The sequence below is a fragment of the Vulpes vulpes genome, chromosome 13 (assembly GCF_048418805.1).
Source record: "Vulpes vulpes isolate BD-2025 chromosome 13, VulVul3, whole genome shotgun sequence".
Taxonomy (NCBI): domain Eukaryota; kingdom Metazoa; phylum Chordata; class Mammalia; order Carnivora; family Canidae; genus Vulpes; species Vulpes vulpes.
This window is the reverse complement of record NC_132792.1, coordinates 102,685,837-102,702,246: the sequence shown is the minus strand read 5'-3', so window position 1 is coordinate 102,702,246 and position 16,410 is coordinate 102,685,837. Positions and strand designations below refer to the sequence as shown.

At 37.9% G+C, this 16,410-nt stretch overlaps 1 protein-coding gene across 4 annotated transcripts in view; it reads left to right on the top strand.

Moving 5' to 3' along the window:
• TRAPPC8 (trafficking protein particle complex subunit 8) overlaps positions 1-7,923 on the top strand; it is an 89,409-nt gene extending 81,486 nt beyond the window's left edge. For all 4 annotated transcript variants that reach the window (XM_025996924.2, XM_025996922.2, XM_025996923.2 and 1 more), the window contains 2 exons: positions 5,830-5,919; positions 6,881-7,923. In XM_025996924.2, coding sequence (XP_025852709.1) covers positions 5,830-5,919; positions 6,881-7,115 — 325 coding nt within the window. In that variant the 3' untranslated portion in view covers positions 7,116-7,923. The remainder of the gene's footprint in view (positions 1-5,829; positions 5,920-6,880) is intronic.
• Positions 7,924-16,410: the final 8,487 nt, after the last annotated feature.

Here is a 16,410-nt window from a genome sequence, read left to right as displayed (position 1 = left end):
AGGAAAAGGAATACACAAAGAATACTAGTTGAGAGGTAATTAGAAGACCAATGAGGAGAAAGCGTTATCTCAAAAGTTGAGAGAGAACAGTTCAAAGAGAGAAAAATAATATAAATGTTTAAGATGCTGCAGAAATGTCAAGCAGTAAATGGACCAAAAAATTATTTATTGGATCTGACAATAAGAGACCATTGATGGTTTCTTAGAAGAATGTTACTATGCAGTGGGAGTGGAATCAGAATATAATAGGTTTAGGAGAGATTGGGAGGTAAGTAAATAAAGTGTAATCTACAAGTGTAGACCACTCTTTCAGGAAGCTGGGCTATTAACAGAGATCCCTGAATACCTATTCAGTATTGTTTTCTTACTAGGTAAGATATGGATATGTTTATGGTCCTGAAGGAGATGATGGGATACAGGGAGAATAACAATCCTTAATAGGTGGAAAGATACACCAAAGAATGACAGGTTTAGCTTTGTACTTACTATTGAAACAGGGACAGAAGAAGGTAGGGAGAAATTTTAACATGTTCACACATTATGGAGTGCCTCCATTTTGGGTATGTTTCTAGGAGCAAGGTTAACTACACAAAGTAATATAGGAGGTAAGAGAATAAAGGATAGAACATTTTTGAGAAGTGAGATTTAAGGCTAACTTCTGAGAGGAATGAGAAGAAGCTGGCTAAGAACACATTGCTAGGCAAAATTAAGACCTTGACAGAGAGTTAACATCAGACTTACTTACTTACTTATTTATTTTTAAGATTTTATTTATTCATGAGCAACACAGAGAGAGAGAGAGGCAGAGACACAGGCAGAGGGAGAAGCAGGCTCCATGCAGGGAGCCCAACAGGGACTCGATCCCTGGTCCCCAGGATCACACCCTGGGCTGCAGGCGGTGCTAAACCGCTGCGCCACCGGGGCTGCCCCATCAGACATATTTAAAAGTAACTTAAATGGTACTCACCACGTTTAAACCTTTTCATTGTTAAATGTAACACACAGAAAAGTGCTCAAAAACAAAAATATGTGACCATGGTGATTTTTTTCTCCACAAAGTTAACACCCAAATAACCACCTCTATTTAGGAAATAGAATATTGCAAGCATCAAGAAGCCCCCTGTGTATTCCTTCCCAGTCACTACCCTGTGTACCCGCAATATTGATAGTCACTGCTTCACTTAATTTTTCTAAGTACATATATCTCTATAGTTTGATTTTTGTGGGGCATTTTTTGAACTTCTTATATAAGTGGAATTATAGAGTATATTCTTTTTATGTCCAGCATCTTTCACTCAGTATTATGTTAGTAATTGCCAACTATTGCATAAAACAGAATTTTCATTGCCATGTGAATGTTTGAACATACCAGAACAGTTTATCTACTTTACTACTGATGGACTTTTGGATTGTTTTCATATTTGACTTCTTTTGAATTCTGTGAATAATCTTGTGAATAATCTCCGGGTGTTTGTGTGCTAGCCTTTTTTTTTTTTTTGTATTTAGGAATTTCTCCAAAGTAGTCTAACCAACTTGGACATCCCACTAGCAGTATATGGGAATTCCCTTTGTTCCATGTCAGATTTAAAAAAATGTTAACCATTTATTTATAAAATCCTTTTTGTCCAGGTCTTAATGTTCTAATATGCAGCCATAGGTGAGGGAAAAAATTTTTGTTTTATCCCTGTTGAACCTGTCTTGACATCTTGTACTTTTCATGGGTTGTTTTAATTCCCTGATGTTTCATTTTAAACCCATTGTTTTACTCTGTCTCTTTTTATTGGACCTGTTCTTTATGTACTTCCTGAATATCTTCGATTCCACAGTGCTTCTTTTTAACCTTAGTAGTTAAAGCTTTGGCTATGCCTTAGAGACAAGGATTAAATATCCTTGGAATTTTCCACATGATTCTATTGGAGTTAAAAAGCATCATAGAATCTAGGCAGTGCAGGGTAGTATGTGAAGCAGGGCAGGTTTGATCAAGCTAAAGTAGAGTAGTGGGTTAAAAATAAAACCACAATTAAATAAAACTGTGCGTGGAAGTATGTGAAAACAAGACAGGTTAGATAAGGATCAATAAAATGTGGCGGTTTTTTTCCAACCCTCCTGGCTGCACATTAGAATTACCTGGAGAATTTTTGAAAATCCCAGTGCTCAATGCCAGTTAAATCAGAATCTCTGGGAACAGGTCCCAGGCATCTGTATTTTTTAAATGTCCTCATCTGATACCAGCATGCATCCATATCAGTCATTATTGCCACAGTAATGTTTTAAAACAAACCACTCCAGAATTCAGTAGCCTACAAGGTATTCTTGCACTCATGGATGTGCAGGTCAACTACCATTTGGCTTGAAGCTCATCTCCAAGCTTTGGGTTGGTTGGGTTGCTGTCTGCACCACATATATATTGGGCTCAGTCCAAATGAGCAGCAGCTACTTGGATATGTTCTTCTCATGGCATATCTCTCTCGAGTACAAATGTGAACCATATTGTAATAGCACACTTATGGCTTCTGTTGACATCAAAGACATTAATATTCCATCGGCTAATTAGCCTCACCTTCACAGTCAACAAGGATGATTCACAGTCCCCCAATAGGAAGGGTGAGGGGAGTGCTAAACAGTAATTTTAGTTACACTACAGTTACCATGAGTGAGAAACACTGAAATTGAGGGCCAAAGTGATTGGTCATCCTAGTGAAACTAAGAAGTATAATTGATTTGAGAGAGCTGGAAAGATGGGAGATAGTTGTTAGGAGAGTGGAGTGACAGAGTATTATTGCAGAGGTAGCTGTTTTAGGTGACTAAAAATTATCCCTATATGGTCATGGAAAGTAGGCAGTTGAGTTGTGTATAGTACTGAATTTGGGAAGGTGTTGAATGAGTTAAGACAGTAAAGTTGTCCACATGATGACAAGTCTCTTACGATTAAAAAGAAGAAAGCAAATTCATGCTGAAGCTTTTAATAATTTAAGCCAATAGCTGATATGGAAGAGAAGCCTAGAGCAGTGTCTCTCATCTAGGTGGTATGCTGCTGCTTCACAGATTTATAAGATGAATGGGAGTTGGGAGGTGAAACAGATTCTTCCCTCTTCTTTACCTAGGATATTTCAAAATACTCCTCCTTTCCCGTTTCCCCAGAGAATCTGCTGTACTGAGTTACTGTTGGTGGTTTAGTATGTCAATATGAGGACATAAAAAAAGATAAAAACTGTGGAGTAGTTTATGACAAAAAATGGATGTTTTGACAGAAGAGATAGGAAGAAGAAATCATCAAGAAGTGGCATTGAGAACTACATTGATGATACACTCAGACCGAAGCTGTGGAAGACTTTGGAAGAAAAACAGTACCTATTGTTGAGAGGGCTATGGAGAAAGCTGTGTACTCAGCCAAATTTCAGTTAAAGTAAGACTAGAAACATAAAGAGAAGAGATTGAGGACCTTTAGGGGAGTGTTCTTCATGTAAACAGAAAGGCGGGAGGGAATGGGACAGTAAAAGGTTTGACTACAGCAGTAGCACCCAGGCCTTACAGGAATTAGAATATGAGAAAGAGGGGCACCTGAGCAGCTCGGTGGTTGAGCCTTGGCCTTTAGCTCAGGTTGTGATCCCGGGGCCCTGGGGTCAAGTCCTGCATCAGTCTCCGCACAGGGAACCCGCTTCTCTCTCTGCCTATGTCTGCTTCTCTCTGTGTCTCTCTCATGAGTAAGTAAATCTTAAAAAAAAAAAATGAGAAAGAATATATGGCCAGTGATAACAAAATGTGAAACATAATGAGTTTAGCTGTCATAGCTTTCAAAATAAGAAGTCATATTAGACATTGTTTATGGAGCTTTTGAACCTGTGCTAGGCAGTATTCTCAGCACTTTAGCATATTTGATCTTACCTAATCATCATAACGAGCCCAAGAGCTAGGTACAGCTATTGTTCCTATTTTACAGTTGTTGAGAAAACCAAGGTACAGAATTGTTGAGCTCATTTTTGAACTATAACTGTAGAACCCAGGCCTTTAATAATGCTAAACTTGGTGGCAGGGTGATAGTTGTCAGCTGTTTGGTCTCTAGGTACTCTGTGTGGCTGATCAGATCAGCATTTATGAAAGACTGTTGGATAAAGTGGTTTTTAAAATGTGGTCTCCGACCAGTAGCCTTAGCATTGTCTGGGAACTTGTTAAAATGCAAATCCTTGAGCCATACCCCCAACCTGCTGAACCAGAACTGGGAGTGGGGCCCAGCAGTCTTTTTTTAACCTACCCACCAGGTGATACTGATGCATGTTCAAGTGTGGGAAGCACAGTATGAGCAACACCCCATGTAAAGAATGGATTGCAGCAGGGGACTGATCGAGAGGCTGTTGTACTATACCAAGAGACAAGATACCTTAAACTAGTAAGGAAAATGAAGATCAAGTGAATTAATCAGGTTCCAGAGATGTGTGGGAGAAAGAATTGACAGAAATTTGTGAAGAATAATAGAAAACTAGGAATGGGGACTTGGCGAGGCAGTAACTTTGTTCCCAAGTAGGAAGCAGCACTTAGTATATTGCCCAAGGTTTACTGGAGCGGATGCGGGGGTGGGGGTGGGGTGCTGACCACTGACACAGGGTCAGCACCGCCTGAGGAAGAGAAGGAATGAACTTAATGAGTTTGGTTTGGGCTAGGAAACATCCAGATGTTCACATTTCTAGAGGCATTTAGATAAGGCGTGGAGAATTTGGCATTTGAGGATCAAAAAATTCCTGAGGTTTTGCTTTGTGTTACAAATTATGCAACTGGAATTAACCAAAAAGGTGCTTCAGACTGGAAACCTACTCAATAGTCTTGATTGCTTTCCTTTCCTTGTGAGAAGTTTGGTTTGTGGGTGAGGTAAGGGCATAGCACTAGCACAAGTGAAGGATATGTTTTTGATTTATCTGAGCTTTTTGGTTAGGAGAAATCTGTTATTTGCAGTCTTGTTTGGAAAACATTTGTCAGTAAGAGGATATACCATTTCTGAAAGCATAAAATACATTGGGCAGATTTTTAGTCATTTTGTGTGCACTTATAAGGTTACCATATTTTATTTTTTACTATCTCTTTATTCTTTGTATTTATACAATAAAATATTAATATGTAACCAGGCTTCTTTTGTGCCTAGGTTATGTTTATTTTTTATGTTCTTGATTTAAAATCTGTACCAGTCTTTTCATACATCTTCCTCTGTCATTGCCTGTCCATTCTTTGCTTAATAATGCTTTAGTAATCTATTAATTACAAAGCGATATCAGAAACTGAATTGCCTGAGCAAATGTGTCCACTTAAAAAGGCTTTCCTCATAATTTTTTGTATAGGATTAGTTTTAGTTTCTAAAATAGTTTCTAGAAGTAAAATCTTTGGTAGAAAAGCAAATGTAAATCAAGGTCAAATTCTCAAAGTAATTTTCAAGAAACATAAAGAGAACAGGATTAGTTGTTGGCATTTTCAGAATTTATTTTTACTTCACTGATCTTTCCTGGTTGCAGTTATTTATGTTATAAACTTTTGTTTTTCATTTTGAGAAATAATTACCAAGAAACACTTTGGTTGTTTTTTAGGAGTAGCTCTAATAAATGGAAACAAAATGACTTTGTGGATGGGTGTGTTCTGGTATTTAGCATTCAGGCATTGTTGGAACATGTTTTTCTTCTTAATTACACAAATACTGTGTCTTGAATAATTTTGGAACTCAGTTTTTTCCTTTCTTGAATCTAATTGTTTTTAAGGATCTTGTTTAGGTATTTGTGAGTGTTATTTTCAAGAAAGTTGATTTAAAAAATAAAATGACAGCTTAACCTCTCTATTTTCCTTCCACAGTCTTTGTTTGGTACCAGTCACCCTTTTACTATCCAATTGTTCTAAGGCTGATGTTGATGTAATAGTTGATCTTCGGCATAAAACAACAAGGTAAAGATTCACTTAGTGCAAGATTATTTTGTAGTTTAGGATTTATTTAAGAACAGTTTAATATTTTGAGTTATGCCCTTAAGGACTTAACAAAGAGGAAGTTTACTCAGATGTGCCCTGGATTTGTGTTTGACGTAACAGAAGTGTTACAGAATTACTGCGGATTGTCTCAGCATTACAGCAGTGACGGAGTGACAAGCAATTTCCAAAAGCAACAGATTGTTTTGATCAGAGACAAATTTTTTGTAAAGTTTGTTGGTGATGGAAAATCAAGTTTGCAACAGAAGTTTTTTAAAGGTTTTTTTTTTTTAAATTATTAAATAATTATTTAATTATTTTTTAAAATTATTAAATAATTAAAAAAATACAAGTCCATACTCCCATATCTGATATCTCAAGAGCTAGATGCTTTTTGGAATGCAGAAATTTTTTTACTATTTTTAGAAAATTCATGTGAAGTATACACAGATTATTATTGTATAACACCCCAGATAGGAACTGGGTCAGCTCTCTGGAGTCTAGACATGTTCTATGTATGATTATGTGTGTCATAAATTCACTAATGCCTTACTGGTAGATAATAGGTTGCTCTCCATTTTTCAGCATTATAAACAGTTTTAGTATTATAAACATTCCTGTATACAAGTTTATTTTTAGGTATGGATAACCAGTTGGTTAAAAGCTGAGGTTTGAAATCAGGTTCCATCATTTACTAGCTGCTATTGTGAGCATTAATTGAGATAACACTTATGCCTAGAACATAGTAACTGTTAACAAATGTTAGCTATTATAGCACTAGTAATACTAGCTATTGCCATTATTGTTGTTATTAATAAATAGTTGGATTTATGAAATAGTTTCTAGAAGTAAAATCGCTAGATGAATGTGTTACTGGGACTTCAGGAAAAAATTTATAAAGAAAAAAACCCCTCCAACTTACTGTTTTCTTTCTCCCACATAGTCCAGAAGCATTGGAAATCCATGGGTCATTTACATGGCTTGGACAAACACAATATAAACTTCAGCTTAAAAGCCAGGAGATTCACAGTTTGCAGCTGAAAGCATGCTTTGTTCATACAGGTGTTTATAACCTTGGAACGCCTAGAGTATTTGCCAAGTTATCGGACCAAGTTACAGTGTTTGAAACAAGTCAGCAGAACTCCATGCCTGCCCTGATCATCATCAATAATGTGTGACAACTTGCACATTTGTACTGATATCCACAAGAATCAGTTTTATTTTACTGAATGAGTTTTAACAGCAGTATTTGAAATACCTAACTTGTTATGGAGGTTGGTGTTGGATTGCTGCAAAATACTTTCGACTTGTCAGTGTGTTGATGATGCAAAGCACGTGGGACTGAGAATACTTATTCTTTTTTTGTATTTCTTTAAACCCTGGTAATAATTTACATGCTCATAATACAGAATTTCAACATATCCATGCACCTTATTAAGCCCTGTCTTAAAAATCAATGTCTAAGTCTGCTGTTACAACTTATTGATGGTATATGAATATAACAGATGATTCTGAGGAGAGAAAGGCCTTGTTGGCAATACTTCTGTTAAGCCATTAGTCTATAAATTCCAGCTTTACTGTGAAGTTCTATAGAGTGTTAAATACAAATTTTCCTGTCTTGCTTCACACAATTCTCTAAAATCAGTTTTGAACTTTGGTTATAGAGTCTTCATACTTCAGTATCTGGTGGTTCCTATGGCTTATACATAACTTTGTAAAAAGAAAATTTTTTCTGATGCTTTGAATATAGTTTTGAAAGGAGTTTGACTTTTTTTTTCCCTCATTCATCTCAGCATAAGGTGCACTATTTCACAATATGAAATTTTTTTGTCATCTAAATTATCATATTCTTTATTATGTAACTTTAACAATTGAGTTGATCTGTTTAAAATATAAATCTACTCAAGTTAATTAAAAATAAGCTTTTCAAAAATGTATTATATTTATAACAAATGTAAATAGAATAAAGACATGCTATTCACTGTATAGATTTATGAGATGCTTTTTTTTTAAATTCAGAAGACTTAATATATTCTTTATCTAAAACAAATACCAACAATATTAATTATAGCAGGCCAAACCAATTTCCTGAGATAGCTTTGTTTGCAAACATGAAGTGCAGCCTTTGTTCCTGCATTCCTTGGTGGCCTTGTTTTACATGAGCAAATGAATTTTGTCTTTAAACATGTCCTGTCTGATGCCCAGTTACAAATCTGGATAATTGTTTTATATTCTGGGAGAAAGGAAGATCATGCTTACTGAACTGTTGAAAAAAACCACATTGCAGGGGTGCCTGGGTGGCTCAGTTGGTTAAGGGTCTGCTGTCGGCTCAGGTCATGATCTCAGGGTTCTGGGATCGAGTTCTGCATTGGGCTCCCTGCTTGGTGAGGGGTCTGCTTCTGCTGCTACCCCTCCCTACTGCTCATGCTCTCTTTCTCTCAAATAAGTAAATAAAATCTTAAAGCAAAACATTACAGACTGAAGCTGGGTATGGTAGCCTAGGTGCTTTAGTCTTCTTGCTAAAGAGTCTAAAGAGTAAACAGAGAAGAAAACATTAAGACAAAGTGTTAACGATATAGTCCCTTATTAGTAGACCAGAATCTAGAAGAAGAAAGTCTAGAGAGAAGAGACCATCATTTGGGGCTACATGGCCTTGGGAGTGTTTATCTACTTAGGAAGAAGCAGCTGAGAGGCAGAGCCTTCAACACATCTGACGTACTTGGAAACAAGAAATACAGGTCAGGAAAAAGATAAACTGAAGCAAGGAGACAAAAGTTTGGAAAATGGACACAAGAAAGTAAGGGACAGGGCAGCCTGGGTGGCTCAGCAGTTTAGTGCCACCTTCAGCCCAAGGCGTGATCCTGGAGACCCTGGATCGATCCCATGTCAGGCTCCCTGCATGGAGCCTGCTTCTCCCTCTGCCTGTGTCTCTGCCTCTCTCTCTCTCTCTCTTTCTGTGTGTGTGTGTGTGTGTGTGTGTCTGTCTGTCTGTCTGTCTCTCATGAATAAATAAATACAATCTTAAAAAAAGTAAGGGACATACCTGGTTCAGCAAGAAAGTTTTATGTTTATTTGGAGTCCCATAAGGAGGGGGGAGAGAGGGTAGGGCAGAGATGGTATTTGAAAGGAATCTGAGAATTTTCCAAGATGGACATCAAGTTACAGATTCAAGTGGTTTAGTAAATCCCAAACAACATAAACAATATCTGGATGCCACAAAGTGAAACTACTAGGAATTTTAAAAAGGTGGTAGTGGTGGGGGGAATACAATCTTGAGTTCCGAAGACAAGCAGTAGCATAGCTAATCGCATGTTCCTCAACCAAAATGATGAAAACCAGAAAATGGGCCTGTGGGTTGTGGGAATATCTTCAAAGAGCTGAAAGAAAAATGAACTGCCAAGCCAGGATTCTAAATTCAGCAATAATACCTTTTAGGAATGGAAATGAAACAAAGGTATCTTCAGACAAATAAAACCAGAGTGTTTATTTCCAGGTGGCCCTAGGATAATGGTGTCTACCTAAATCTTAATCTTTCCCTTCATTCTGCAGTTAAATATACATATCAATAAGAGCAAGTGAAGTCACGCCTAACTCATACTTCTGGCATAACTAGACATAGAACACTACTAACTTCAGATTGTCTGAATGGAGAATTTAGCACTGAATTCCGAGCTATCTCACGCATCTACTACCAGCCTTTGTAGGGAGTGGAGGGGAAGACGGGAATCCAGAAGGAACTGTGGAGAGGAAACCAGAGAACACGGCTTAAGGGTCAGCTGAAGTCACTCGGAAACAAAGCAAGTCTCCCCTAACTGTAAAAGTACTCCCATCTGGCAGAGAGAGCGCTGATGACAGGCTTTGTGGTGAGGCCTTGTAGGAGCAACAAGGGACTGGGTCATTCATGAGGCAGCAAAGGAAATGCCTCCTAAGGGGAGTAAATTGGCTTCTTAGAAGAGCACTGAGTATTTTGAAGCCTGTGCTGCTCAAAGAACTTTCAATCTCAACTGAAATTTTTTTCATTAAGATTCATACCCCTAGGCTTGATTTCCAGAAGACTCCATTAAAGTGCAAATACTTGTAGGTACCCTAAGAGCCTACCATAATTGATGAGATTTGCCCAGCAGCTTGTGAGAGCAAAGCTTTTCTTGGAATGGGACTCCAGAACAGTGCTTAGAAGGGAGGTGAGGAGTGCTGGTGGGAGGAGCAGGAATGGGGAGAGGTCCTGAAGGAGCCAATAATAATAATAATAATAATAACCCACGTAGCCCATTTCATATTTTTGCTTAGAGTCAACCACATTTGATAATATTCTATTGCCTGTTCCCAGGATTGATGGGCTGGAGAAGAGTTTGCATGTCATGTGTTCCCCCTCTGCCCCCAGGTTTCTGTTTTGATTTTTAAGCTGTAAAAGAAGTCCGCTTTCCTAACTTTAACAGTTCTCCCCTTCTTTATGTATTAATTATATGGTGGCAGAAAGGGACACATCTGAGAGTTCGATGTTTTTATGAAAGGCAAAAAGTGAGTGCTTTTTTTTTTTTTTTTTTTTTTTTTTTGTATTTGAGTAGTATGTCTTAGTTCAGTAAACGTTCTACGAGGATTATCCTTTGAAGACTATTACTATCTGTTACTTAGAAAGTCTGGTTTCAAAATAACTTTTTAACCAGAGAAGGGGCATTTGGCTGGCAGAGGCAAAACTAACTTTACTACAAAACCTTGGTAGATGCAGATAAAGGAAGAAGAGGTGTTTCCAAGGGAGGCCTGTGTAATTGAAGGAGGGGACAGGCTCAGCCCCTGTGCCTTCCGGGGCTGCCATGGTTTATTCTAGCATGTATCCCAGCAACCCTCTAGTGAGAACTGCACAAAAGTGAAGAGAGCTCATAAGACCTTATTTTCCCGATTGAAAAACATTGAAGATTCAAAACCTGGGCGCAGAACAGCTCTTGTTAAGAGCAGGGTTGTATGCTTCTCTGCAACTGCTGCTGACACTTCTGGGTCTCATGTTACTGTTCCCAGCTCTGCATTCAACGATGTCTTGCTCTGGCAAAGCTTGAAATTGTCCAAAGTGGAATATTTACCCCACAGGCCTCAAATGCTACACATTAGGGCTTGATGTATTGATTTTTCTGTTTTCTCTAGATCTCCAAAAGAAATGGAGAAAATGTTAGCAATGCAGATTAAAGTTTAAAAGTGTTACATGAAGGTAGCTATTCCATTATGGATAGCACAAATATTTGAGGAAATATTCCTCCAGTACCTGGAAACTGTTATCCAGATCAGCAAAGAAGTTGCTCATGGTAACTGATAAACAACATCAGGTGAGGATTAGCATATCTTCTCACTTTCCTCTTCCTCAATAAAAATATCAATCACCATTCATACTAGAATTGTTCTCATTTGATAATTGCAACATAGATTGGTTGTGCAAGAGCTTGGCAAGACTCAACAAAGGCCCTCTGTGAAATCACTGGGCTACATGGAATATGCAATATAGAATATTGCATATTTTATTATTCCACTGAATAGGATGTTAATAGATATTAAGTGGAAAAAAAAGAGTTCCCTGACTAAACAAAATAGAGATTTCTTTACTGCTCACGTGCATTCATGGAGGCTTCCCAACATATTTGACTAGGAGGTATCAGTCTTCCCTCACCAAGCATTTTTCAGATCTAATGATAAACTAAAGATTGGCAAACTTTTTTTCTGTAAAGTATCAGTAAGTCTTTCAGGTCTATGGGGATACAAACACTCTGGCTGCAAACAGTATGTGAATGAATGGGTGTGGCTGTATTTGTAAATAAACACCTGTTTCTGTATTACAGAATAATAACATTTATTTATTATTATTTTTAAAAGATTATATTTATTTACTCATGAGAGACACACAGAGAGAGACATAGGCAGAAGGAGAAGAAGGCTCCCTGTAGGGAGCCCGTTGCGGGACTGGATCCCAGAACCGCAGGATCACGACCTGAGCCAGGTACCCAAATTACTCATTTTAACACTGAGTGACATTGTGAGTACATCTTGGGAACCTGGACAAGACCGGAGAATAACGGAGGAGAAAGGAGAGAGGACAGAGCATAGGGAGAAGGAATGTCTCATCCCCTAGGCAGATTTGGCAAGTGATGCTCAAAACCATTATATCCACTAGAGGGCACCTGGAGTGCGATTTTATATGGGTGCCATCCTTCCCATTTTCCTTTCAAATGTTAAAATTAGCATGTTACGAGGAAGCACTTAGTGGAATTTGGCTTAGCATTATTCTTCTGCTACACAGAATTAGAATCAGGCAAGTTAATGATAATTTACCAAACTAACATATTAACGATATTAAACCAGGAAATGTTTCATACTTAAAATGATTATGGACTTTTTAGTAGCTTTTACATCATCCGGTGAATCAAGATGGACGGATTTTCTTGAAACTTTTAATATCTTTTTTAATTGGTGGGAGGAGGGGCAAAGGAAGAGGGAGAGAAAGATTCTTAAACAGGCTTGACATGGGGCTTGATCTCATAACCCTGAGATCATGACCTGAGCCAAAATCAAGAGTCCCATGCTTAACCAACTGAACCACCCAGACACCTGAAGTTTTAATATCTTAAGATGCTATAAGATGTTACTCATCACAAAGTCATTTTAATATGTCATAGTACAATCTAAAATGGAGGCTAAAATGGGAAATTGTTAATTCAACAAAGCCTCTGATAAAAGATGAGGGTAAGAATTCCTCAGTCTGGGGACACCTGGCTGGCTCAGTCAGTGGAGCATGAGACTCTTGATATCCCAGTTATGAGTTCAAGCCCCACATTGGATGTAGAGATTACTTAAATATAAAATATTTTTAAAAATTCTTCCAGAGCACCTGGGTGGCTCAGCTGGTTAAGCATCTGCCTTCGACTCAGGTTATGATCTCTGGGTCCTAGGATCAAGCCCCACATCTGGCTCTCCACTCAGCAGGGAGTCAGCTTCTCCCCCTCACTCTCCCTCTGTTCTTCCTCAAATAAGTAGAATCTTAAAAAAAAAAAAAAAAAAAAAAAAAAAAAAAAAAAAAGTTCTTCCATCCCCACTTGATGTCTGTGGACAAATCTTTTAACCCCTTTATTTCTTTATACCAGGATTCTCTTATGGTATATATTTGAGAAAATGGATTTTAAAATGTTTGGAACATGGCTGGTGTCCAACACATATTGGCTAAATCATATGTGGGTAAGCTGCATGTGGGGGTTTCAAAGTACCTGCGAAATTCCTCCTAGTGGGACCTGACATCACAGTGCAGGATGAAGGAAGCCAGAAGGGACCTCAGGCTGCTGGGGAGAATAGGAAAACTTACCAGCTTGATTCAGTCATTAGGGCAGCTTTATGAAGTGTCTCACAGTTACCTAAAAGTAAAAATCTGGCAACCTTTAGAGGTTGGGAGAAATAATCTTTAAAATTTTAAAACAGGAGTTACATATTATAAACTAAAATCTTGATTTCAAGATGAATGCCAAGATTGAGGTACAAGTGTAATACCTGACCACACGCTGAGTACTAGAAGTACTAACTATACTACTATAAGTAGTAAAGTAAGGGTCTATGATTTGGGGCTTCTCAGTTTGCTTGTGGGTAATAATAGTCTTGTGCAAAAAGACTGCTTCGGAAGATCTAGTGTGAATGGCTCCCATAGCAGACCACCTGGGTTTGAACTCCCATGTTTAGTCCTTACCAAATAGAAGACCTTGGAAAACTAAAGTGACTTAACTAGCCATGATAGTTTCTTAATCCGTAGAGTGTGTCAACAACAGTTCTCATTTCACTGAGTCATTGTGAAGATCAAATAATTTAAGTCCGTAAGTTGTTAGTTCAGTGACTGTCACATAGTAAATACTCAATAAATGTATTGTTTTTAAACATGGTTTACTTAGATTCCCCTTGAGAATGTCCTTCATAAGCCCCCCTAACAGATGCAATTTGAAATGGCTATAGAAACCATAAACCCATAATCTATTCTATCTATAGCAACCATTACACTATTTTAAGTTTCCAATTTCGTTCAAGATTATAGGCTTTATTTTGATTGCTGGCTTGGGCCTCATGCACATTAACCATGAGATTTGCTTCCCATATCATCCCTTAATACCTAGAGCAGTGCAGGATGCACACTAGAAATGCTTTTGAATTGAAGAATTGATTAAATTACCTCTTGTCTATTATACAACTGGAATGAATTTTGTGATTAGCAGTGCCAATAGATAACAACTCTTCAATGGCTTTAATGTAATATATACAGAATGCTTTATAAGTGACAAATATTCATAACCCTGCCATTTAGCTTACTAAAAATGAACTTTCAAAACTGGAATTTCATAATTGCGTGCACAGGAATTCATTTTCTTGTTAAAAGAATGGAGAAAAGAGTAAAAATCAATCCTTTTACCCATGACAAGAAGTTTAAAGAATTTAGGAAAGTGGAAACATTAGATTTCATTCTGTATTGTGCTTTTTTGCCAACATTGTCAATAAAAGTGATTTCAAGTACAGAAGTCATAATGTGTCATTTAGCCAGCAAATATTAATAGGGTCTTGTTCTGGCACTATTCTAAGTGCGAGAAACACTATCCTGGCGAGAAACACTATCCTGGGCACTTGCTGCAGGGATGTCTTATGTTAATTAAAGAGATTAATTTTTAGCTTAACAGAGATAGCAATCAGACAACAATTATATGAACACTGCATTTGTAAAGAACCGGAATTTCATTTTGAAAGATACAGGAAAACGTTTTGCTGTATCCATTTACTAGACCAAGCAATGAAATATTTTATTCACAATCTTTCTAGTTATCGCATTTAAATGTTTTTGTTCACTTTATTTACATACTGTAAAATTAATTGCTTTTTGTATATACATCTCTAGTCCTGTGACTGCCGTCAATCCGGGCGCAGGGCAGTTCCAACACCTCCCAACATTCCCTCATGCTGCCCCTCCACTTCTGTGTGGGAGGGCTGCCATAACAAAGGACCACACGCTGGCTGGATCACACGACAGAAACGCACTGTCACGGTTTTGGAGGCTGGAAGTTCACGATCAAGATGTTGGCAGGGCTGGTTCCCTCTATGAGAATCTGTTCCCTGCTTCTCTCCTGGCTTCTGATGATTTGTTGGCAATCTTTGGTTGTTCCCTGACATATAGAAGCATCCCTCAGTCTCTGCCCTCATCTTCACATGATGTTCTCTCTGTGTGCATGTCTGTGCCTCAGTTTCCCCTTTTTATAAGGACACCAGTCGTTTGGGATTGGGGGCCTGCCCTACTCCAGCCTGGTGTCATTTTAACGAATGACACCTGCAATGACTCTATTTATAAATAAGGTCACATTGTGAGGTGTGGAGAGGTCAGAACGTCAACGTAGGAATTTTTGGGGGAACACAATTCAACCCGTAACTGTAGTCAACCACTCCCCTCACCCTCAGCCTCTGCTGCCACTGACCTGTTCTGTTTCCTAAGTGTTCCTTCTCCAGAATGTCATATAAATAGAATTACAGTATATATACCTTTGTCTGTGGCTTCTTTCATTTCGCATACTGCATTTGAGATCCATACACATTGTTCTATCTGTGTACTGACACATTCCTTTTTATTGCTGAGGAGTATTCCGGGATGCACCAAGGGTGCTTATCTGTTCACCAGTTGAAGGACATTTGAGTTATTACCAGTTTTTGGAGATCGTAAATACATGCATGTTTTCATGTGAAAGTAGTTTTGATTGCTTTTTGGTGAATTCCTAGGAGTGGGGTTAATGGGTCACGAATGCACAGGGAGTATATGCTTAACTTACTAAGGCTCGAAACTGTTTCCTAAAGCGGCTGTACCAGTTTGCATTTTCACCAGCAACAAATGAGCGTCCTTGTTGCTCTGCATCCTCACTAGCAATTGGTATTGTCAATTTTTTTATTAATGTCTAAAAATTCCAGTATAGTTAGCATACTGTATTATATTAGTTTTGGGGTATGATATAGTGATTCAACAGTTCTATACATTATTCCGTGCTCATCATGGTAAGTGTACTCTTTTAGGTTATTTAATTTCCAATATAGTTAACATGGAGTGTAATATTACAATATAGAGATTCAATATATCCACGCATCACCGGATGCTCGTCACAAGTGTCCTCCTTCATCCTCATCACCTATTTGACCCATCCTCCCACCCACCTCCCCTCTGGTAACTAGCTGTTTGTTCTCTCTAATTTCTTGGTTTGCCTCTCTCTTTTTTTCCCTTTTTCTCATTTCTTAAATATGAGTGAAATCCTATGGTATTTGTCTCTAACTGCCATATTTCACTTAGTATAATACTCTCAACCATGTTGTTGCAAATGGCAAGACTTCATTCTTTTTTATGCTGAGTAATATTCCATTGTGTATATATATACACCACATCTTTTTTAAATCTATTCATCAGTTGATGGACACTTGAGCTGTTTTAAGTATCCT